This window comes from Genypterus blacodes, unplaced genomic scaffold (assembly GCF_046128005.1).
Source record: "Genypterus blacodes isolate CSIRO-AG114 ecotype Tasmania unplaced genomic scaffold, CSIRO-AGI_Gbla_v1 ptg000105l_1, whole genome shotgun sequence".
NCBI classification, from domain to species: domain Eukaryota; kingdom Metazoa; phylum Chordata; class Actinopteri; order Ophidiiformes; family Ophidiidae; genus Genypterus; species Genypterus blacodes.
Genome location: NW_027466909.1, coordinates 2,817,103 through 2,842,500, shown reverse-complemented (window position 1 = coordinate 2,842,500; position 25,398 = coordinate 2,817,103). Strand labels below are relative to the sequence as shown.

The 25,398-nt window shown below is 44.8% G+C and overlaps 1 protein-coding gene across 1 annotated transcript; it reads right to left on the bottom strand.

Moving 5' to 3' along the window:
• Positions 1–6,408: 6,408 nt before the first annotated feature.
• Positions 6,409–24,499, bottom strand: b3gnt2b (UDP-GlcNAc:betaGal beta-1,3-N-acetylglucosaminyltransferase 2b). The gene is made up of 3 exons (XM_076160348.1): positions 24,219–24,499; positions 14,718–14,863; positions 6,409–10,973 (listed from the first exon to the last, which is right to left on the bottom strand). Exon 3 carries the CDS (start codon positions 10,946–10,948, stop codon positions 9,758–9,760), a length of 1,191 nt encoding a protein of 396 aa, XP_076016463.1. The 5' UTR covers positions 10,949–10,973; positions 14,718–14,863; positions 24,219–24,499; the 3' UTR covers positions 6,409–9,757.
• Positions 24,500–25,398: the final 899 nt, after the last annotated feature.

Below are 25,398 nucleotides of genomic sequence, written 5' to 3'. Positions count from 1 at the left end.
GGCAAACAGGCGGCTAAATAATTATTCCCTGCCTCCTCATGAATATTCTACTGTATGTATTATACTTTATAGATACTCAGCTGAGTTTGTGCCCGATGCTCTGCACACTGCAGACACATCAGAATGACCCTCTTGGGTATTCTTGCTATTATGCATAATGGAGGTAGAATAAAAAGAAAAAGTCCCAAAAAAGTTTGAGGGACTTTCCACAGCCATAAAATACCACAGAAAAGATGGAAGTGTGTGTTGTGCTGGGTGATATCTCTGTTATGGAGCTGGATCGTTAGTTAGGCTTGGCTGAATCGCTCCGGGCTTCTCTCCTTTCCCGCATGCGGACGACAGGGTGAGGACCAAACTGAGGCCAGGATCCTCCTTCCTGTTTGTAGGAACTGGTAGTGTTGCGACATTTCTTGGATGCATATGACATAAGTGATTTAAACTGAGTGTGAGTGTGAGTGTGGGTGTGAGTGTGAGTGTGAGTGTGAGTGTGAGTGTGAGTGTGAGTGTGAGTGTGCTCTTGACTCTCTCCAACTCACTGCATCCAATTAAAAATCAGCTTTATAACCAACTCATTTATGGTAAACACACATGAGCTGGGTGGGTAATTCAATCTGAATAATTCAATTTGTTTTCCTATTAGACAGACGAAAGCCAATTTCAAACGCGTCTCAATTTAACTACAAACAGTCCACAACTTTAAAAAAGAAAAGAAAAAGAAAAAGTACAGAACAGTAAAATGAGTGTTTCTCTGATCTATTTGGTCTTTGTAAATATTCAGGATGGACTCTGATCTGCACTCAGCTGCAACTGGTCTTGGGTCGGATCCTTACGGCTATAAATCTATTGAAGTGACTCACGGTGAGATTCACCACAAACGTTTGGCTTTCAGACCAATCGGAGGCCAAAAAGCGCTGTAATGAAACAGCACAGGCAGGCTGAACATGATCCTCACAGATCCAGACATGAGGGGGGAGGAAATCCTGTTTGTGTGTGTATGTGTGTGTGTGTGTGTGTGTGTGTGTGTGTGAATTAGAGGAGCCTGCAGGCAGAAACACATCTAGTCTTCCAGCTGATCTATCAAATACATAACATTCCCTGTGGCCTTGTCCACGTTAGTTTACACTGTAGTTTCTCCCTCTGTATCCTTGTTTACGTTGCATTCAGGAGGCGGTGTATCTGATGCCACAAAGTTAAACCTTAATGACGATCCTATTCCTCGCCAAATAAACAAAGTAAAAACCCCCATCTGCTTTATCTTACAGAGATGAAGCAGCACTCTGGGCACTATCACTGATCACTGCCCCCTTTACTTTGAGTTTGTTTAGTTTGACATAGTGAGAAGGCCGGTAAGCACGGTGGGAGCTTTGGGATGAGAGAGAGAGAGGGAGAGAGAGAGAGTGGCTGGTGGGAACAGGCAGAGGCACTGAAGGGAGGAGAGAGGAGGATTAGATGGATAGAAAGAGAAACTGTAAGCAGCGGTGAAGAACATTGAAGAGGACACGGCAGGGAAAAGGGAAAGGTCAAGATATAGGAGTAAGGGAGGAGGAGGAGGAGGAGGAGGAGGAGGAGGAGGTGAGGATAGAAGAGGGATCATGATAATAGAGACAGAAGAAGATAAGAGGTATAAGAAAATAAATATGCTGATCATGCAAACAAATTAGATTCCAGGCAAATCATGAAGAAAACCACTCCACAAAAAACAAAACAGTGACTGAAAGCTCCTCAGTCTGTTCCTGGAGCAGCAGGATCCATGTGGGCAGGAGGTCACAGAGCTCCACTTGTTCCTCACTCATTTCTTCCAATTTTGCAGCAGGAGCAGCAGAGATGCAGAAATAAAAAAAGTCATCATGGCGTGTCTCCAGCTCCGGCCTACACGAGGCCCGATGCTGCAGGTTTTCCATCCTGCCATGTCATGATTTGTGACAGAAGCCTGCTGAAGTGAGGCTCAAGCAGACTCAGGCTGGAGATAATCCCTGTGATGATGTAAAGGCAGACTGGAGAATGAGGCTGGACGTGATTGAAGAGGGAGGTTAGCTACTAAATATGAATAAATGAGGCAAAAATGAAGAGCAAAACCCTCCTCAGATTCCTCCTTGTGTGTTGTTGCAGCACACACACATAGTTAGTCTACCAGCCCGGTGGCCTTGTGTGATCCTGAGTCATCTCTCTCTCTGGGCCTTTCACTCACATCACCGTTTCCCTTTCCGTCCTTCTTCTGCCCACATTTCTCCTAAACGTCACGTCCTCATCCACTCTTTCTCTTCTTCTGCGTTTCTATTTTTCCGAGACCTTGTATCCTAACAGCCACCTCCGTTTTGTTCCCTCTTGCCTCCCCGTTTCCTTTCCTCATCACTCCTCAGTTCCTTCCTCACAACCTGCGAACAGGAAAAGCTGCAGGCTGCGTATTCATTAAAACTGGGCAGCGGCTCATCCATCATAACTTTCACCCCCTCCAGGACACAGCTTGTTGCTGTAAATTGGCCTCTGACTTTGTGCAGAAACAGAGCTTCACACTGAGCTTCACCCAGAGACACAATTTGGCAGGAAGTGTTGGGTTTACCCTGCATCTCCAGGGTGTGTGTTTAGAAGCATTTTTATTAGTTATAAGTGCTGCTTTTGTTGCTCACTATGATGGAGGAGCAGAAGCAATACAGTGCCAGAGTGGAGGGTTTGATTCCCTTTTGCAGGTAATTGGCAGAGCAAGGCACCAAAACGAACACGTGAGGAGAAGCAGCTGGTCTTTCCTTGTCCATTCAGATCGCTTAGCCTTTCATAATACAGAGGCACTGGTTTGTATACTTTTGAGGGGAAAAATGGAAAATCTAGATGTGGATGCGAGTGACTCACTGAGCACAGAGTCACGCCCTTCATCACTGTGACTCTGTGCTTCCTGCTGCCACTTTGGAAAGAGACAAAACGTTCCAAGGTCTCTGGCTTTAGGAATCCAGGATCCAGAGTTTGAACATACTTGGTCTTTTATACAGAATTTCACTGAGATTTATTTATTTTTTCAAACCACTACACACTTTATACACTCATAGTATACACTACTGGGTCTGCTTCAATCAGTCATGTGATTACAGAGTTACATTCTCATACCCTGCTAACAGAATCATAAGAAGCCTCTTTGTTTGGTTTTCCATGAGCTTTGGCACCACAGATGTATTCAATCATACAAAATGTTACAGGGGTGCAAATATTTTCTCCAAATCAAACCACTGAGTTGGATCAACGCCTGTCTGACGTGATCGCAACGGAACATAATCAGCTACACAAAGTCAGAATGTATAGCCAGGCAGTCGTACTGGATTGGGTGTACCTAATAAATTGGCCACTGAGAGTTATGTCCTTATTCAAGCATCCAAACTGTTAAAAAAGCTAAAAACGCTGGCAGCATTGACACACACATATGCAGAGTCAGTGATGAAGGTTTCTTCTTTCAAATCTCTTCTTCTTCCTCCTGTTCTTTCATGCTGGAATCTTCCAAGCATCTGAGACTTTCTGCATGATTAATATTCTCTCATCTTACACAACCAGCCAACCAAACCCAGCCCAGCCCGGTCGCTGTTGTTTTAAAACGTTTGTTCTTCCTTCTGTGGGCATCAAGTTGTTGCCAGCGGCCCTCTATCGCCTCTGGAAGCGTTAAAATATGTACGCCGTGTTTGCATATGTGCGTGCGAGAAAGTGATAAAGGAGGAAATGGTTTATGTGTGTGAGTATGTGTGTGTGTATGTGTGTGTGTGTGGTTGAGGATGAGCAATAGGTGCTGCTGCTTTAGTCCCAAAGAGATTACATGCATCCTGATGATGGATGATGAAATCCTGCCTACTGGGACACTGGAGCACAGACCAACTCATCAGTATGTGAGAGAGAGAGAGAGGGAGGGGGAGAGAGAGAGGGAGCGAGAGAGGGAGCGAGAGAGGGAGAGAGAGAGAGAGAGAGGGAGAGAGAGAGAGAGAGAGAGAGGGAGAGGGAGAGAGAGAGAGAGAGAGATGGAGAGATGGAGAGATGCTGCTTTCATCAATTTACGAGAACCTGAGCGCAGGTTTATCATCTCTGCTTCCTGGCATGGTGCTGATGATGATGATGATGATGATGATGTCGTCCACATGAGTCAGCTCTCAGGCTGTGGTCAGTCTCAGAGGTGATCATCACCACCGGCACTCAGGATCTATTATGCAAATGAGTCTTCTAATCTTAAACACTGATTGACCAGAGTGATTGATAATAAACTCTGTATTCATTCTGTACTTGTACTTGATATTCAACCAAGTCCATTTTAAACTGCTGAGTAAATCCAAACTATGTCATATTCAGAGGAGGTGAGCTAAACGGAGAGACGGAGTGAAGTATAATGAGTTTAGTGTGTTTGTAGAGAGTGCAGAGTGAAGTTCAGCTCCTTCTACCTGCCAACTTAAATGTGCTGAAAACATAAAAGTTGGAGTAGCAAATGGAAAAGAGCTCAGTGGACAGAATGACTCAGCTGTCGCTCCTCCATCAGAAAACAGCAGCACGCGCTTGTTTCATGCTATGCGGAGCCACCAGCCGGGCGGAGCTTATCTGCACCCAGATGGTTCAGGTTTTTGTCAGCAGCCCAAGAGCGACTCCGAGATTTGTAGCAGTGGACATGTTTCCTTCTCAATGCCCATATGTAGCAAACTCCACCCAACTGGGATGTGTGTATCTTAAAGAAAAGCATTAAGAAAGTGCCAAAGTAGAAATCCTCCCTCCCTCCCCCCCTCCAGCTTTGGTCTTATTGGAAACATTTTATAATCCCTACAGCTTTCCCAAAAAAAGAGAAAGGATCTTTTTGTTCCTGACCAAAACAGACGAACACATTCAAGCACTGCTCATCCATTTCAACCTGAGATTTGTCCATTTTCCAGCTGTGATGGTAAATCTGCACTATTTGTGTCACAGTGATTCATCCAGACAGCTTTTTTTTTTTAGCACAATCAAAGCTTAAACAGAGGGAATTTAGTCTGGAAACCAAACGATACAAAATACAAACAGAAATCTCAGCCTACCAGTTTGATTGGTTGAGGATATATTTGTATTTTGTTGGTCAGTTTTCATTTTTCCATCATTGTTATTGATTCTAGAGCAGGTTTCCATGAGTGTATACACATTTGCAGCAGACATAACAGTGTAACTAGTTTAAAACACTTGTGGGTTAGTTTTCAGCGTCATTCTACTTCAATTCTAAAGGGCATTTAGGTGGAATCATCATATTTATCATGTTGGCATCATATATGGCGGGACGTGATTTTGTGTGTTAGGGTTGTGGCTAAATACTGAGTCACAGGACGGATGATCTTTATCGTTCTCCAGGCAAACATCTGCAAAAACAGAGCAGAGGCCTAATAGTTGTTTGCCTTTTTAAATTTCTTTCCCTTAAAAGGCAATCGGATCGTTATCAGTCAGATAACGGTATGCAGAGAGTGTAGGGAGAAGGGAGAAGGCGCACACACACACACACTCCTATGAACCTTTTGCACTGCCACACCTGAACAAGACGATCGCTGCCTCTACCTTGGGAATATGGTTGCTATGACAACCGTGCCCCATCCTAAGAGGAAAGGGCAACGTGTTTGTCACAGCTTCCTGTAAAACGATGGCTTGATTGGTGACTCATAATTGTTGGTGGCTTTACTTACGTTGGTGTGTGTGTCTGTGTCCTTGTGTGTGTCTCCAACCATGTTTCCTGCTTGCTGCAAACACTAACTGGGATTATAATCTCATGTGTTTGGTAAATGGGGATACAATCAGAGCCGGGTGATTAGATCCTATGTATCCTTTGCTGAAGTCAAATCAAAGTGAAGCTGATCAATACAAGAAGCTGCGATGTGTTTCATTGATTCTTCGTCGTCTGCCCTTACTAGCTGCTCCATCGCCCCTGCATGGACTTTAATCCCCTTGGTTCAATTACGCTGAGTTTCCTGGCTACATGCACACTGTCACTCTTTCTGATCATTAAGTTGAACAGTTAAACAGACTGAGGAACGAAGAAATCTAGAATAGAGTATTGGCTCCACAGTGTTTCCCTTCACAGAGGCTACAGGCTCCATCTTTACACGCTGCTGCCCCCTGCTGGCCCTTTAGTGGTCATACACTGGCTGAGAGCTAAATGAAGAGAGGTTTGCTCTAGATTAGAACCTCCAAGCGAGTGAGGTGGGTGAAGAGAATGGATGAAAGTTTAATCTTATTTGATTTGGATTTATGTTCTAATCATCCGGCCCACTACATTCCATTGAGATTTACTGAATGTTCTGGTGAAGCGGGTAAGAAAAGCCTGACGTCCTCAAATATGGAAGAGGGAAATAAAGAACTTTCTATCTTTTACCTGCTTTAAGTATCTCTTAACTCATAATTTACTTTGTGGAAAATAACAACGCACAAATGCGAATGTACAAAAGCAGCAAAATATACTTTATTGAAAATAATCAAGTCATTCTAGGTAATAGAAAAGCGATCGCAACAGACGTGGCTTAGAGATATTCTTAAAGATACAGTACATACAAACGTCAGGCACAATTTTGGTAATCGTCTCTTGCTAGTGCAGTGGAAGTATTACACAAAAGTTAACAACAGGTTTCTGAAATGTGTGCGTGTGCGTGTGCGTGTGTGTGCGTGATATTAAAAGCGACTGATGCAGGAAGGTAAAGTCGATACAACCAATTTTCTTTCAGGGTTACGGATGAATCGAATCATTAGATTGATCATGATGAGCACGACGCTCCATAATAAGGTCCAAACAGCCGGGATCACTGTGGCGTTCAAGGCTGTGCTTTGTTGGATCATTTTGTAGCGAGAATTTTTATCTCAAGCGATCGCGTGACAATTTAAGATGACATTTGTTTTTGTGTGCTGGCTGAAACTAATTTTAACGTCTTTCCTGGGAATGCTGCCCAGCCTTGTTGATATCCAGGTCCTGTGTACAACATTCCAGACACAAATCCAAAACACTTATTCGATCCTCAAAGCGGCAAAAAATTACAGCAACAGGGACTTCCAATGCAGGGAAAAACAGCCATCTTGACTCTGAACCGTTCGAATGGAATCACAGCCATTAAAACAACAACAACAACAACAACAACAACAACAGGCATTAGGGGGAGCTTAGAAACTGACACCTCCTGGTTCCGGTGAGCAGGGATGCAGCAAACACTGTGAGGGAAAACAAACTTGTGCGAGTGCGTAATAGGAATGGAAACACAATGACACTAAATGACCGCGTGAGCAGACGGACGCAGAAAGGTTGAATTACAACGAGTCAAGAGGGAGAAAACATGGAGGCTTTGGTAAACATTTCAAGTCAAAAGGATGCAAGGATGCAAGGTGAAAGTCCTCAGTGAAAATTCTAAGGATACGCGACCCAGAGAACGAATGAAATGAAATGAACCTTTTTGTGTTATTTCTTTTAGTTAAGGTTCCATCAGTGAGCTAAACATGTATAGAGTTGATTTGATCCTACTTGAATGACATCATATAAGAGGGTTTGACCGCAGCGGGGCGATTCAAACTGTCATTTAAAATTGGTAATAGCAGAAAACTATACAACATTAACCTTCAGTAACCTCCCTGTGATTGTCTAAGTATTCCCACTTTATTTTACTGTGCATACAGGAACGCCACGCGTCTTTCTTACACAAACGGCGGCTAAAAGTAATCACAAAAAATATTTACAAGTTGTTACTCAGTTTTTTGTCTCTGGTAGAAGTAAAGAAAAAAAAAGGAGAAACATGTCACAGTGGAGTTACAAACAAGAGAATGAATCGACGGTTAAAACCTCAACATAGAGACATTGTACATCATTGAGTTGCCAGTGTCTGTCGAAAAATAAAAACACTACTACGTCTGGTGAAGTAAACCGCCCTAAACCAGCAGGGGGCGCTTTCTCCTCATCTCAAGCCGCGGCAGGGAAACGAGGAGCAGGCTCGGTGTCAATACAGTCATGAAAACAATATCAGCCATCAGAAAAGTCACACAAAGAACAAGTCCAGTGACATTCTAACACGGGAATACTGAGATAAACACACTTCTTCTCAGACAAACTGAATCATTTGAAGTGAGCCGCACCGCCCCGGACCCCTGGGTTTGAGAGATACGAAGCGAGTGAAAACGGAATAAAAACACGTCCTTCGCCGAGCTTTTACGGAATAACACGAACACAAACTTAAAGGTGCATTTTGGAAAAATCCACAAACGTGTTGTCAAGTGTCTCTTTGTGTCACATACATGATGAGCGGGAACAAGTTTCATTACGAGACGGAAGCAACGACACTTGTACAAAGTGTGTACGCGCGCGCAGCATTCGAGCTGAGGCCAAACAGTAGTGAGTCATGCGTTTACCCTTCAAAATAAAAGGAAAGCTTTCATTCAATACGAGCTTTCCTTGATTAAAAAACGTGACACGTCTCACAACAAAACAAGGTAAAAGTCACTATTGAAAGGAATATACTCAAATACTCAAAACTCGGTGAAGCTTTTAAGCCTTGTGATGGATATGCAACATTTTTGGTTTGAAACCTTCCATGAAACTTTCCTCAGAGCGCCGCCTCAGGTCACCACTGGCATTTTCACGTTGGTGAATCTCACATTTTGATGCGTCACCGTGCACGGACGCCCTTCAAAGCATCTCCGTCTCACTATTTCACTGATAAAGCAGATCACACTTGAACACTTTAATAAAACCGTTCCAGACGCCCGGGAGGTGAGTCAGAACGAGAGTGACACAGACTGTACACGGGGAAACGGACTACGATTGATATGAGCACTTAGGGTTTTTTGGGGGGAAATAATAGCAGGAACCTGAAGCCAAAGATAAAACAGCATTTGGATTTCTCTTCTCTCTGTTTCTGACCAAGCCCAGACCTGCTGAGCTCCGCAGAGCCAGACTCCTATTCCTCCTGTATCCTGAAAGCAAAGTATGCACTCACTCCACCCGGCGCCGCCATTTCCAAAACTTTGCCAAGGTTTCAAGTTGTATTCCGCTAAACGTCTACCAGCTTCTCGCCCCCGACGTGATGAAAAGCCTGGAAATGAACGCCAACTCTTGAGGGAAGGTAAACAAAGGTCTCTACAAGGACGAAAAAGGGGTTGAGCTCAGGATGGAGTGAATCACTACCGTTAAATACTTTTAGGAGTGTGGATGGGAATAGCAGCACAATTTTAGCCTCCAGCCACGGTGGAGCCTCTGTGCACCTGGAAGCTCCTTTCAGCTAGCAGCACTAGAACAGAGGCACACACACACGCAGACTGCTGGCATCTGTGTGTGTTCCAGGCGAGCGCGTCTGAGGTCTCGGCCTACGTTATGTACATAATACAGCATTGAGAGCCTCCATCAGGGGGCCTACACACAGTGTTAAAGCATCATAAAGGCCTCATAAATAGTTGTGATATAAATATGTGCACGCAAAGAAAGACGCTCTCTTTGGGTGACGCTTAATTAACGGTACAGCAGGTTTTCGCTCAGATTGGAAGTCTGACTTCAAGTCAAAATACTATGGTGGCCGTTTTGAACGTGGAGCTGACGACGCAGCTTTCCTCATTTTTCCGGGGTGCAACATCTTACCGGCACCGTGCTGAGGCTAAGTGACTCCAAGTGGCCGACGGGATAATATCTTAACTTAAAGCTGCCAACATTAATGTCCGGACCCGGTCCAAAATAAAAACCTTGGTCTCTCCGACCTTTCAAACACCAGGTGCCGCAGAACGGGTCACCGTTTCAGTCGACGTCATGGCCGCTGCCGGCCTCTCACTGGCAGTTCAGGTCGCGCTTACTGAGCCAGGTCCAGATCTTAATCATCTCCTGAGGGGTCCTGGGGTGAACGAGCATCAGGCTCTTGTAGGCGCAGGGGTTCGACCTGTACTTCTCCTCTATGTCAAAGGTCCAGAAGCCTTTGTGTTTCTCAGGAGCCAGGCCCAGCTTCTTGAGACACATGCCCGTGTAGACGTCGTCTATGGGGTAGAGCGCCACGCTCTGCGACGCGTTGTGCAGACGAGCTGCCAGGTCGCCAGAGAAGAGGTACCCGCCGCCCCCTGCGTACGGAGGATACGACCCCACATACATGCTCTCTGGGATGAAGTACTTTACCTTCTTATCACGGTGTGGCCCCGCGTTGGTGATGACATCACCCACAAACAGGTCCCTGGACTTGGCCCCCGAGAGGCCCTTGAGGAAGTTCAGTATGTGGTAAGTGTTGACAAAGACATCGTCGTCCCCTTTAAAGATGTAGCGAGCGCCGGGGCAGCTCTTCTGTATCCAGTCCAGGAACAGGACTTCCTTGACGGTCAAATTAAAGAACGAATCCCGGTAGTCCCACTGGATGATGTCCTTGTGTCGGCTGCTCTCGTAGCGCAGCATCTCCGACAGATCTGGGTGGTGATCTACCGCTGTTGCGTTGCCGAGCAGGAAGATGGTCACCACTGTCTGATTGGCTATCAAACCCGCCCGGCCCCACGACTGACGGATGGCCTGGCGGCGGTCAAAGTGTGGCGCCAGCGATTTGACGGCCAGGAGCAGGTACGGCGGCTGCTCGCAGATACTAGGCTGGTCCATCAGAAGAGGGTACGAGCGGCACCGCATGTAGAGCAGGAAGTCCTTAAAGCGCTCAGGCAGGGAGTTGTAATCTTTCATCTGAGTGGTAACTTTGAAATTAGGTTGGCAGGGGTCAGAGGTCGAATCTGTGTCATTGAGCCAATCAGGCATGTACCCGGTGCTGGAGTTGGCGGTCAGGATGGGGTTGTTCTGGACATCCTGAATCTGCTGCTGGCGGTTCCAATAAGCCTGATTAGGAACCAGTTTGGTCCAGAAGGATTTGGAAGGAATGAGAATCTTGTTCCGCCCGTTTCTTTCCTGGCTAAAACGGGTGGCAAGGATGAAGATGAAGAGGTTGACCATCACCACCGTCACCACGATCTTCAGCTTCCTCCGCGGCAGCGCCATGACAACGCCCTGCACCTTGTACAACCTAGGGACAGAAGCAAACACACTTTATCAGCTTCTTACAATAATTTAAGATTGCTGTTGGTTCAAATCTCTAAGTGCAGCCGTGCAAATAAGTAGCTCAGAGCAGAGAGGCTGGCCTGAGGCACGACCTCACTGTGTTTACAAGAGATAAAGAGCAGATCCTTTCACTGCAGGAAAACATCAACATTCACACAGTTGTCACAAAACGGTAAATAAAGAACCCTGAATAGAGAGGAAGCTTCTGCCATAAATCTAAGTACTGAGAACTTGTAGAGGTCCACATATTTTTTTATCTTCTTCGTTTTATTTTTCCCTGAGCACTTGTGTACTACTGTAGCAACGACATTTATCAAACCATACATACACAAAAGGCTGCAAATCAACTTTAAACCTCATTATCACAGTGATGATACACAGCTGAAACTATCTCAACAACAATCACGCGCCTCTCGTTTCAGACTAAACTAGATCAATCAGTTCTTCAGATGCATTGTGGGTGTCACTATGGAGGGTGTGTGTTGCGCGTGGAGCCTGTTTGCGCTTCTGTTTCTGGTAAGAGGGAAGTGGTCAAAATAAAAGAGAAGATGCTCTAACCACAACACCACTGGGGCGTCACGAGTCATCGCTCGATCACAGGACGGATTTATTTCCACGCGTCTATCTGACTAAAATTACATTATGAGATCATGACAAACAGATTTTGATAGAGGCTCTAACCCCTCTGTGAGCTCTGATGCCTCTACTTTGCATTCAGTCTTTAAATCAGCAGCCATGCAAACAAACGTGAGTGTCTCCTGACATGCAAGAGAGGCAGTTGTCATTGTCATTAAGATGATTGCAGAGATAAACTGATGGTTTTGGCTCAACACCAGGCTAAAGTAAAATAATCAGACGGCCACATCTCCATGCAGGTACGTGTCGGGTCACGCTGTGTACATTTGTCATGCTGAATAGAGCGTAAAAGTCTAACACTCAGCCACTACGACAGACAGACAGGCGGGCGGGCGGGCAGACAGACAGTCATCGGCTGTGACAGGTGAGCCTTTTGTTTGCGGACGATTGTTCATTTAAGCAACAGAAAAGCAGGAGAAAGTGAGGAGGCCAAATATTTGAGGGCGTCGTGTCACCTTGGTCCCGTTACCGCCTCGACTGATCCATAACAAGAGAAATGAGGACAACATGTGAGGAGGAGTCGGCAAACAATGCAGGCTTTCAGAAGGTTTGGTTCTGCCTCAGGTTTCTGCTTTGGCAGGCTCACACACCCTAGCTAATAGCATTCTCTTAACCATGTCTCGCCCTTGTCCCTCTCTCTTTCACCCTCATTTTAAAGCTGCCAGCAGAGCATCATCCATGCCAGCTTTCAGCCAACGTGCAGGCTTGGGTTGCTTCTGGATTTTCATGAAGTCGCTGATGAATTTCTCATAGGAAATGCTTGCAGCGTAAAGGAAACTGCACGACATTACGGTGCGACAACTTCACTGGTGGACGCAGTCATTAATACACTTACACACGTTTACATGCACTCAATACTCTTGATTCTAGGGGATTCTGTGGTTCGTATAATAAACACCACCTGTGGCACAATCAGACTATTAGGAGTCCTGCCCATGAGGAAATACAAGCTTACTGCAACGAGTGTTTGATGTTTACAGGCCTGAAGAAGTCCTTTTAAAATCTGTCATCGCTCACCTAAACCTCAGGCCGACTCGAGGCAAATCATATTCCTGTCTGATTGCTGAAAGAAAGCAATCTGATTGAAATTGCAGGTTTTTCCTGACAAGGGGAGTGGGTTCTGTGTGGCTGTAACTATGGTAACGTGACAATTTGACAGCTGCTGCCTCCGTGTCTGAATCCCATGTTACTTTATGCAAACGGTGGAATTACAAACAAATGAGAGGCAGAGAGAGACAAGACACACACACACACACACACACACACACACACACACACACACACACACACACACACACACACACACACACACACACACACACACACACACACACACACACACACACACACACACACACACACACACACACACACACACACACACACACACACACACACACAAAAAGTCTGAATTTACAGTAACAGATAGCGGCGTCTCTGTAAAGTCACGGGTCACGTCCGGCCTAAGCGATGAGCAAACTCTAGCCGACAGGTTTGAACGGGCGAGCGCCCTGAGCCGGGGTGAGCTCACCCACCTCTGCACCTCTCCAGCATCTCTCTTCTCCTCCTCCTCCTTCCTGCCTCAGTATTGTGTTGCTACATCGGCCTCCTAGCAACAACACGGCCGCTGCTGCCGTCCTGTTTGCTCTCCCTCGTTTCTCTGCCTCATTCTCCCACTATAACCATTGTTTACCCTCTTTTTCCATTTCAAACCCGACTCGCTCTCAATCCATTCTCCCAGGTCTCTCTCTCTCGCTTTCTTCTTTGCCCTCGTTCTCCCTAAAACGATGTGAAAAGCCAGGTGGCATCACCGCAGGACGGCGGCAGGTGATGAAACTTAATCCTGAAGCTTTATGACGGGCTTATATTCCTAACAAAGACGAGCACAGGCATTAGATTTGACTCTTCGCCCTCCCCCCCCTCCTTTCTCATCCCATCGCCCTCTCGCCTTTTCTCATGGTTAATTATGCCCTCCTGTTCTCGGCACCGCCATACAAACAAGGAGACTTCAGGGAAATGAGGGGGCTGAACAACATGTTGACATGACCACAGCTTCCTGTCCCACTCATTAACTGTCCTTAGCGCCAAACACACACCTGACTTGCTTCAGCTTTCACAAGATTAACCGTCTGAAGCTGATGATATATTGTGTAGGTGCATTTAATATCTATTTTTTTGGAGGTTTGGCTGATCTTCATCTAGAAGGTAATGACAGTAACCAAGGAAACGAGAGAGGACGTGCAATATCACAATATTCAAAAAAGTTAGAAAGCTTTTAACGATGATATGTAAACTGGCTGCCTGCGGATCAAAAACGAAGAGACCAATAAGAGATGAACCTAAAACTGACCAACCTCCAATGAACCCGTCTGGTTCAGGAGGCGTCTGTGTGCTTAAGTCAGCACTGCACATTTCTCCCTTAAGACCCTAACGCAAAGCGGCAGGAAGCATTCTAAGGTGTTGAGGTGTTATGAGGTCAACATTCTACACATTTCCCAAATAACAGTGACAGCAAAGCAGACGTAAAGAATGAATTCTTTCTACCTGCCAACCTTCAGCTACAGAGCTTACACTAAATAATGGACAGTGCAGGTAAGATTCTGGTCACAGCAGCAGCAGCAGCAGCAGGACAGATGGACACTGATGCTGTCTGCTGGTTCATTGATCGCCATAGAAAACAGGTCTGTGGCACATTGATTAGATCTGCCGCTAATCTACGGAACAATGCGAGGTCTCATGCCGTTTCCACTCAGTGAGGTAAGGTATCTCACTTATGTGGGGGAAGGGCGTGAGTCAGCAGTAACTTAAGGTTGAGAGCTTTGTGTGTGTGTGTGAATTTAAGCAGATCTTAGTGAGTCTAACACTCAAATCAGTCAAATTTAAACACTCAGATTGCAGGCAGTTGCTTACCAAGGGATGAAATTATGCAGAGTCAGGACACGCCTATGTCAAACATTTTCTACATGCAGCAAGGTAAATTTAAAAACACACAAATGGAAGTTCAATCTCTGCATTAAAAGGAAGTGTGGAACCCCAATGTGATCTGTGCCAATGCGTGTGTGTGCAACCATACCTGTGCAGGTGAGTGGGCCTCCTGAGGTTGTGTAGATTTGGTGTCTGATCTAAACTCTCTTAACCCATTCTTAGCCCTGCCCCCCGTGGGAACAGCCAATGAGATACAGGGAACAGAAGGGGAAGAGGTGGGGCCAGAGGTCGAACCTGGAAAGAGATAAAACAAGCCATGTGTCAAAAGAAAAGGACAAGAATAAGTCAAATGTTATGAAGCGCTCCCAAACGCTGTCTTGGTAACTGGACACACACAAAAGTGCCATTTCACGTCATGGCTAACTAGTGTGCACAAACGACAGAGAGAGAGGATATGGCACTTAACAGACAGGACAGATAGAAAGGTGAAGGACAAGACAATCAAGAGGGAGGAAGGGAACAAAAGAAGCACAAGAAGAAGTCACAGGGAGATGGTTTGGGCACGACGCAGGGAATGAGACATTTTGTGTTTAGATTGGTGCTGTGATCTTATAAAAAGGAACACAAAACTGTAACTCTTCCTCTGCAGCCCCGGTATACAACAACTCTAGTCAGAACTCTACCAGAGGCTTTGATGATGTGCTGCGTTTACTAGAAGACTTCTACATAGCCCCAGATTTCCTTCAGCCAACAGAAATCACAGGCTAGTCTTAATGGTTGTTTTGAGGGATTTTGGCCAGCTTAGAGGCGTTTGTGCTCACCTGTTCCCTCCTCGGGCTCAGCGCTTTAACATGGGAGCTTCTTAAACTGAGCCAAACATGCTGCTGCATGTGCGGCTGCTCAAACTCTGTCCGCTCAGACAGACCGAACACGGTTTCTACAGTTTTGTGTAAAGCTTATCTACTGTACCTTGGAGTGTGTTGATAATGATCCCACTATTCAAACTCAGAGTCAAGTGATTGATAAGCTCACAACGGACCTGTTCACACCCACTATCTTGTATCCAGCTCAAGTGAGACTGTGTTAATATCAATCTATTGTATAACTCTCTGCTATTGACCAACGAGCAATAGAGCTTTACACAAAGTTACGGCTACAACAAACCGGCCGTCCAGGTAACTAGACTGTCCTTTCACACAAAGCATTAATACTTTGTTTCACTACGCCCCACTACAAGTAAGAATTCATTCAAAGTACTTAACATGCCGGGACGGTGACTTGCATTGGTGGGCTGAACCTGCACCCGAGTCCTGCACTGTAGACGATGAAGGATCACGGCTAGATAAAAAAAAAAAAAAAAAAAAAAACTTGCTGTAACCTTATGAGGAAAGTCCCAGTGTGCACGGAAATGGACACCTTAATTGAACCTTAAAAAAACAACAACCTCTCTTAACTAGATTAGTCTGAACTAAGTCCTGAGTAATGACAATCAGATCTCAGTAATGTTTTGTCAGCGGGTGATTCTAGTGGAAATCACCCCCACTGACTGTCCCTTACTCAAGACAGACCACAGCTCAAAGTCCTGAATGATCACTTCTGGTGGTACACACAGTTCTTCTCTAATCAGTGTTGTCAATTTGAGATCCAATCACTCATGAAGCCCTTTAGAGTTGCATGCAAATGGGGCTTAGGGCAAATAAAGAGGTGGGGCCAAGAGGGAAAACACATTAGCAAAGTAGATACCACACTGCTCATTTCCCATCAAAACCATGTATTTTTAGATTGACTAAACCAAGGATAAACATCTGTTCTGTGTTTTTGCCAACCGTGACTTCTTTTTTTATTTTTTCTAATCTGGCAGCCTCTGCTATCCACAGACCAGAAAACAGAACAGATTAATAACTAAGAGGGTCTGAAAGCAACGGTACACAAACAGCAAATGGTCAAAAATGGTCTTTGGTGGATGAATCAGACTTCATGCATCACCAACACATTGTTCTTAAGGCAAAAACTTCTAAAAACCCTTGGTCTGTGCCTTTGGGACACCAGACTGTTCTTCAGAAATCCTGTCACTGGAGGAAAAACCACCAAATGGTTCTTATCGTCATATGCAAGTGTTGTTCTATACTGCAAATTGTTTACATTGTGTTGTTATTGGCACTATTGGTTAAATGACTGGTTTCCATGTCAGGATAGATTTCTGTGGCAGGCGCTTGTGGAAAGAGCTCCTTCATTACATACAGCCAGGTGGGGTTAAACATTAATCCACTGGTTTTGCTGAGAAAACACAAAGGGGTCAACAGATACCAGGCCCCTCATCTCTGGCTGTGGGATATTCAGAGTGATGTGAAACATTCACTTGCAGGTCAGGCAGAACTGCCACTGCCTCATTTGCATTGTGTCTGTTCCTCTCTCACCTCCACATAATTCCCTGCGGCAGAATGACTGATAAGTTGATAGCAGTTAATCAGCAATGGAGTGTCTCAACTCTTTGTTTAGGTCTTAGGTGCTGTGGTCCTATGGGGAGGGGAGTGGGGTGGTGTCTGGTACAGGGTGGTGTTTAGTAGCAGGGAGGTAGAAGCCCACCCACCTGTACCCACCCCAGCAGGTCGTCGAGTGTGTCGACCCACTGGGCTCCCAGGATCCCATCCACCATTCTATTTTTGGCCCTTTTTGTTGTTTTGTTTCCTTTTAGTTTTGTTAGGGCTTGGGGAATGGCAGAAAAATGCGCTTTGCCTGAGCCGTATCATGGCAGTGAAAAGCCTGCCTCCACCACGACAGTCCACTGAGGACAGGAACGAAATCCCAGAGGAGTGTGAAGTTTCCAGACGTCTTGTCACACGATAGATGTTATCCCACTGCCACACTGCCCCTCTCACTGTGTGTTGGGGATGAAAGCAACATCTAAATGTTTTAAAATGTAACCGTTCCTGAAGCTGAAGGTCATATAAAATTTTAACTCAATGCTGAGAATTAGAGGTGTTTCATTCCAAAGAACTCGGTATGCCAGGGATAATAACTGGCAAGCTGAGAAGAAGAACGTATCCTCCACATAATCACTGCAGCTGGCTGAAAACCACTTTAGGGAGTCCAACACGCCCACACTGACTGAAGTATGTGTGTGTGGTGGCAGATATGGAGTCAGCAAAAGAGACTAATGTACAGGAATATATAGTCCACTGCATACTGCGTCACCCGGTGCCGATTTTAGATGTTATTGCCGCCATTGATCCAACCCAGATAGCGGAAAATGAACAGAAGAGACAAAATGAACAGAGGACAAAGGTCCACTATAAAAGAGAAAGTGCATGTGTGCACTAGGAGGGCTGTGTGTGGGAAACGACCTTGCGTCCCAAAACAATTACCTGTGGATACTACAAGATGTAGATACCAGATGTTTGCAGACAGACAATCAGGTATTTAATTCTGCAGTGGAGTTAAAGGTAACGTCAGGCCTTCTTGAGCCGGCTCCTTGGTTTTGAATTGTTGTAAATACAATATCAAACCTGGGTAGATCCAAATTATCCAAAGGTATTTTGAGCACGACGACCCAGGTCAGGTGTGTGTAAGAGGATGTTACAGCATGAGAGAAAGTGGGAGTAATGGAGGCACCGTGTGAAGAGCGAGCGCCAGAAATAGCCTGAGGACTGAGACCGGGAGAGGCAGAGTCTGATTTGGTATTTGCCCACCAAATGTCTACAGTTGACACCACTATACACAAAGGGGAGAGGGGTTCTTCATCATCAACACACACACACACAGGGTTGAGTAATCACGAGAACTACATAACTGTAACATAGACGTTTTGCTCTTCTATGACCTCTTGAGCTGTATTTTTACAGCTGGTGACTCGACGGCAGAGGCACTGATTTAATTTCTTTCTTTACTTTGAAAATCCAACTATCGTCTGTGTAAAGGTGAGACATTTTTCAAAAGATTATTGTTTAATTGAGAGATTACTTGTACCCAGAGAGGTCAGAGGTCATGCCAGCTATAGAATGGCGTCTTCACAGCTGCTACATATCTGATTACACTCCAGCTGCCACACACACACACACACACACACACACACACACACACACACACACACACACACACACACACACACACACACACACACACACACACACACACACACACACACACACACACACACACACACACACACACACACACACACACACACACACACACACACACACACACACACACACACACACACACACACACACACTTCTTTCAAATTGCTGATAACGTGACAACAGAAATGATAAACTGCAGTGCATACAATAACTTTGATCCGTGGTTGGTAATCGTGCGAGTGTTCTCAACCGACAATACCTCAGTACACACACTCAGTACACACATGTGACGTCTACATACATGCACAGTTAAAATTAGAAAGGAATTTCTCATTATCAAGAAATGCTGGTCACTCAGAATACTCGTGCTAAAGGTCACCTCTCAGTACGGCACAACTCTTCCACCCACACTCACTGCAATCTCTATGTGCGCGTATGTGTGTTAATTTTATTGGCCGGACACACACTTCCAACAATAGCAGCCGCCCGTGCTTGTATGACCAGTAACAAACACTTGCTTTGAGTGTTGTTAAAACACACACGATAGCCAGCAGTGTGATCTTATCTGCCAGACACTGCATCAAGACAGGCATGTTTCCTTTTATTTCAGCAGTCGCCAGTCGATGTATTGACTTTTAAGATGAGTCGGGTCAGAGGTCAGCTACACACCATCAATCCTGGTGATTGCAGCTGACAGTCTTGCTCGCTGCATGTAAAGCTGCTCGAGAGTGTTCGGCCGGGACATTTGCCTATGCCAGTTACTGAATCGTAAACTATCAAACTCCAAAGATACTCATTGGTGATCTTTGGCCTGTGTGGGAAGGACCTTTAACTCTTCGACATGCTTTCTGGATGAGATCAACTAGAGAGTGGAATAAGCTGACAAGGGACTCAGTAACATTCATTTCTGCTGGACCCACGAGCCTTTAAGGAGATGTTCTGGGTTTTGCAGAGGGAGGAGGGCTCTTTGTTTGACGCTTTTCCTCCTGGTTATCCCAGTCGCTGATTGCGTTCAAAGACGGAGTGACGTTAAGCTCATACCGCAGCCGCCGGGGTATCGATCTCTGTCTGGTTACCTCGCCCAGTGTTTGCAATAAACATGGATTGACTTAAGCTTCATATTGCGGGCTGCTCAGCCTTTTAGTGGCAAAGGGCAATGTGCAACAAAGAGCTCCAGTGATTACAGGGAAACAAAGGCATTTACTGGACAAACAAGGTATTACTAAACGCTCTATTTCCTCTCACAAACACAGGAAAAAATCAGATTGAAAGATTTTTAAGCTGAGAGTCCAGAGTGCTGGAGAGGGAGCATCTCTGTCCATGAGATGAAGATTAGACAGACACAGGGGCTGTGTTGACAATAATAACAACGCCAGCATTGCCAGTGCTGCCAGGAATGCAACAATCTCATTAACCGATTGGATAGAATGAGTTCCCATGACAATCACATTTACACAAATAATGCACTTATTCATGCAGTGAGAGGGAAAGGTTGGAATCGGAGGTTCCGTCGCTGGATACGCTATTTATCTTGGACGTAAGACTACTTGAGTTTCTCTGACACTTGCCATCTAAGGGCTCAGTGTTTTGAGTGCTTCCCTTCCACATGATCATGATTACAAGCAATACTGAGGTATATAGTTTCTATTTATGCAACAAGAAATCCATTCAACTTCCTCCTATCATATCAGTGCACCTCTGCTTCAACTTCAGCCTCGTCCTAATCTGAGAACGCGGTCCACTTCGGAGCTTCATGACCTTTTACTGTCCCCACTTAATTATAAACTTATTTTGCTGCTCCTGAGGATTGGGTTGAGCTCAACATCTATCCCTCGTTTGTGTGTTTGTTTAGAGATACAATACTCGGTACAAAATACATATGAGCAGCATGAAAACACAAGAGTAGTCTGCTGAAATGGTTCCCGAGCACACCTTAGAGAAATGGAACATTATTACAGCATTATGATTTATTAACAGCCAGACAACTACATGAACTATTCCTTCTTCCTGTTCATTGTCCATGGGGACGAGTATGAGTGAAGAGAACGGATGCGAATTAGCTCATTACTGCCAGATTAATTGCTTGATATGATTTTAAGTGTTTTCATCCCTTGCACTGAAGTACTGTGATATTGTATCCATGGCCCAGGTAGAGCTTTAAGGAGTGTGTTGTATCCTTGCGTGTCTGTGTATATTACAGCCAACTGCTCCTGTTGCCTCACTCTTAACAGTCATATCCTGTTGCCTTAAGTCTAAAAGTTGCTTCTTACCCAACTATGTCACACTTCCTCAACATTTAACGGACGGGATAGTAACGCAAGTGAGGTTATGTATGTGAACAGTCTGCATTAGGCGTATTGGAACATGTAGTCCAAAGACATATTATCCAGACTAAAGTAACGGGACATAAGGACCCAAAGGGTAAGGGATGATAAAAAACAAAGAGAGAAAAGATGGGGCAGATTATCTCCCATCCATCATTTCCAACAGATCAGTTTTACTGGTGTCAGGAAGAGGGGACAAACACACACACAAGCTAAATCTACAATACATCTAAAAGGTATGAACACAGTCCATCTCTATGTCCGTCCCTCCCTCACTGTCTCCAGATTACGTTCTGAAAACACACGTGACCACAGCAAATGCTCATCATGGGAAATTGTACAGTTTCTGTGTGAATGCGGAGGCCACAGATGCAAGCGGAGACAAACAGCATGGTGGTTACTGAAGAACGTTTGGTAGGTGGTGTCACAGGAAATTCCACCACGCAGAGGGACTGAACCCTTCTGCTTGGGGGCTTTCCTCATTACTCATAATGATCCCCAACTCGTTGGCTCTCCAATAGATCCATACTGTAGTAGGATCGGGGTAAAGACGCTATATTCTGATCCATTTCTACTCTCTTGCTGCAGAGCTGATGTACCCATTTTATAGGTACCATCTTTTTAAGCCCTCAGCCCTGGCATGCTGTGACCTTAGTAGTATAAGGTTTTTACACTCTGACCCCAGACCAGTTTTTTAGACGCTGGCATTTAAAGTTCTGTCACTCCAACCAATTGAGCCTTCAAAGTCAAATGCTTTGACACATAAAGATCACGCATGGTTAGTATGTAGTTCACAGCCACTTCCATTTGCCCTTAAAACATTTTTTCAACTCCACCAGCCAATACACTACTCAGGTGACTGCCTGAAAGTAAAGCTGGAGAAACACAGATTTGTTACTGAAATCACCAACTAACCTAAACTGAGAAGAAGTGAGAATCCTCAACTGTACAAGCAACAGATGTTTAGACCGGCAAGAATTGTTCCTCGTGACCATATTGATACTTCATTCAGGAAATTACTGTATAAGGTCAAAACAGCTACAAGCTATGCCTTTAAATACAGTTTCTTAAAATGACATGTTCTGAAACCTGTAAGATTCTTCTCAGTGTTCTTCTCAGTGTGGTTCACCAAAAATAATTGAAACCTTTAGCTAATTACAGTACAGCAGTATACCACTTATTTAGCACAGTCAGGTTGAATATTTCTGGAACACGCCTCATCTGTGATACGAGAGAAGGACCCTGTGTTCAACACGTGAACATTCTGTCGAAAGCCATGTCTTTGGTAGATCCTTCTTAGCCGTTCCTCACCACAAAGCTGGAGAAACAGTTAGTCAGCGACTATCAGGAATGTTATTGAAGAACAGTTTGTTAAGGTACAAGCATACTCTGAAATGAATAAGAGTGGCCAGACTATCCTGTTACTAGAAAGTTCAAAGTTTAGATTTTAGCTGCAGACCAAGACACAATGAATTCTGGTCAAAATGTCCTTAAACAGGAAAGTGAAAGTGAAACTGGTCACTGACCAATCACATGTATACAGGGGTTTTACAGTAGCGGGTCATCTGGTTTAAACATTTTCACACACACACGCATCCCCGGTTAATCTGGTTACACCTGTAAACATGGTGAGTAACCTGATTTCTCTCATCATTATACAACATGAGACGGAGTTTCCTGTAATCACCTGGCAGGTGTGAATTTGAGGAACCAGAGGAAATCAAAAACACGGATGTCTTGTCCTTTCAAATTCTGCAGTTGCTGGTGTACGTAGCAGTGTTACGCCTCACTAGTTTAGCAACCTTAGTGACGTTGAGAATTACACTCAACAGGAAAAGGAACAAAACCTGAAGTCTGGTGCGGTTGTTGCCACTCGCCCTGATTAAACTAAAGTTTTGGTGATGTAACTTCCTCTAGTCGTGGCATGTGCTCTCTTAAAAACCTTCACAGAAACCAGGTTTAACAGAATACATCGCCAAGGATCTGTGTTAGGCAACAACGGCAGAAAATCGATGCGTGTTAACCAGATATGGGATGTCCTCTCTTTGATCTCCAAAATATCCTACGACTATATGCGCAATGTCATGTACAATGTTTGCTTCAATAAAAACTAATTAAACAGATATCTCACAGTCCCTTAACCCGGTTAATGAAATGTTGTTTGACGTTGATGTGACATTTCTGCAACGAGGTTACTGTCAAAAGCGGGGAGTAACCGGGTTACTGAACCACATGTAAACACACACTGGCATTTACCGGTTTTGTATATGTATATGTGTGTGTGTGTGTGTGTGTATAAATGCATTTACTGAGTTTCAATTTGTCCATCTTGATTCCAGACGGATTCCTTACAGCACAACCACCAAACACCCTCGCCAAAGTATCTCTCTCTCTCTCGCACACACAGAAATACATTTAATTTCTTTCATCTTGGTAACTAAATACTTTGGCCACTTGACAATTCTGGGGGGTGCCTGCAAAGTACACAGAGGGCGGCCACACATCTGAGTCACTGGAAAAAGATGCAGTTACTATCAGAGCAGAGCAAACGGTTGCAAATTCAATAAGTGACTGAAACAATATTACACCGTTTGAAACGTGTGGTGACCCAATAAAGCCATAAACGTTCTAAAAAATTGACTTGTGTACATCAGAGAATGGCAGTTTTGGACGTTTTAAGGACCAGCACAGCATTGGTTAGCACCTATTCACTGAGCTGGGCTTTCAGATATGTAAGTATGGAAGAGCAGACTGGAGTATCTACATCCAAAATGTGGTTTGGACCTTTGCGTCTAAACTCAGCAGGGTTATAAAGCTGAGGCACATTTGCACGGCGAGCAGTGGAAAATGTTGCTCATGTGATTAAACACTTTTATGTTGGATCCTCCATATGTCAGGAGAGGCTCCTCAAGACTGCTCAGATGCTTCACACACCACACTCAAGGCAGAAAGAGCATTCAAACTATAATATCTCAAGTGTCTGAGGGCGGGCGAAAGAAATGATCCAAGTTCTGATAACAAAATAATAATTCTATGGCTATTTAACATGTGTAGTAAGCTCATATTAGTTTGTTCCTGTTATAAAACACTTCACTTATCTTAAAGCAGCGGTGAAATGTGTTAGCTGTGTCAAATTCCGCCTATATTATACGTGGTACACCTAAGTTTCGCGTTTTTTACGACCAGCTAAAGAGTACAGTCGGTGTGACGCTTAAAGCCATATGTTCTGTCAGCACACGTTACCTTTCAGTGTGTGTTGGGCGTCTTCTTTCAACAGTTGGAAGATGGTCACCAAAATATAAATGTCGCTACTCCTCCTGTTCTTCCGTCTGCGTCGCGTCCTTCACCCCAAACTCACTCCAGGAACCGCGAAAAAGTTGAATAAATCCATGAATGCTCACCGGTGACAAAATGTCGACTCGTGCTGGTGACTCGCTGCCCTTTGCACACCGCCCAGGTGCCGTGTTTGCTCAGTGAGAAGGCGAACTAAAGTCAGCCGTCCTAAACGGTGACTCTACTTTGTTATTCCGAGGAAGCGTTCGGCAAGAGGGCGGAGCAAGGGCGGGACCAACCATCTCTCTCTCTCTCTCTCTCTCTCTCTCTCTCTCTCTCTCTCTCTCTCTCTCTCTCTCTCTCTCTCTCTCTCTCTCTCTCTCTCTCTCTCTCTCTCTCTCTCTCTCTCTCTCTCTCTCTCTCTCTCTCTCTCTCTCTCTCTCTCACACACACACACTCACACACCACAGTAAGCGCGCGCTGGTTGAAATATGCCTGTAAAGTAAAAGTAAGCCTGTCCTCCCTCTCTCACATGTCAGACAGAAACCGGTGGGGATGTCGCTGCACATCCATACAGTTTCCACACACACACACACACACACACAAACACACACACACACACACACAGATCACGTTGATATCTGTAGGGTGATATTTTACAATAAATCGATTGTTTTGATTTGTTCAGGGGAATGATGTGCAATAAACACATTACTGAAAGCATTTTGAAGCTATGTTGTGACCACTTATGGCTCAAGGGAACATGTGGGAAAGCCTCTAAAAGCTCATCTACATGAATTATAAGTTTAGTTGGATTGGATTGAACTGTTACGAAACTATAATATTTTTCATACTTGCCTATAGTAACATCAGATTGCAGCTTGAATGAGGTCACTCCATCATTAGAAGTAGAGAGAATGTGGTGGAGATATGCAAAAGCAAAATAAAAGCAAACTACTACTATAGAATTATAGAAAGAAAGAGAATAGAAATTGTTCCCAAAGTCTCTGACAATTAGAACCCAGGTGGCTGATGCAGTAATGATGGAGTTGGAGGCACGTGCGTGTGTGTGCCTGTGTGTGTGTGTGTGTGTCAGTGAGAGAAAACAGGAAAAACAGCCCTCCAAACTACATTTCTTACTAATGACCCA

What these genes read in the sequence shown, in the direction of transcription:
- b3gnt2b (XM_076160348.1), bottom strand. Translation starts at nt 10,948, where the DNA reads ATGGCGCTGCCGCGGAGGAAGCTGAAGATCGTGGTGACGGTGGTGATG.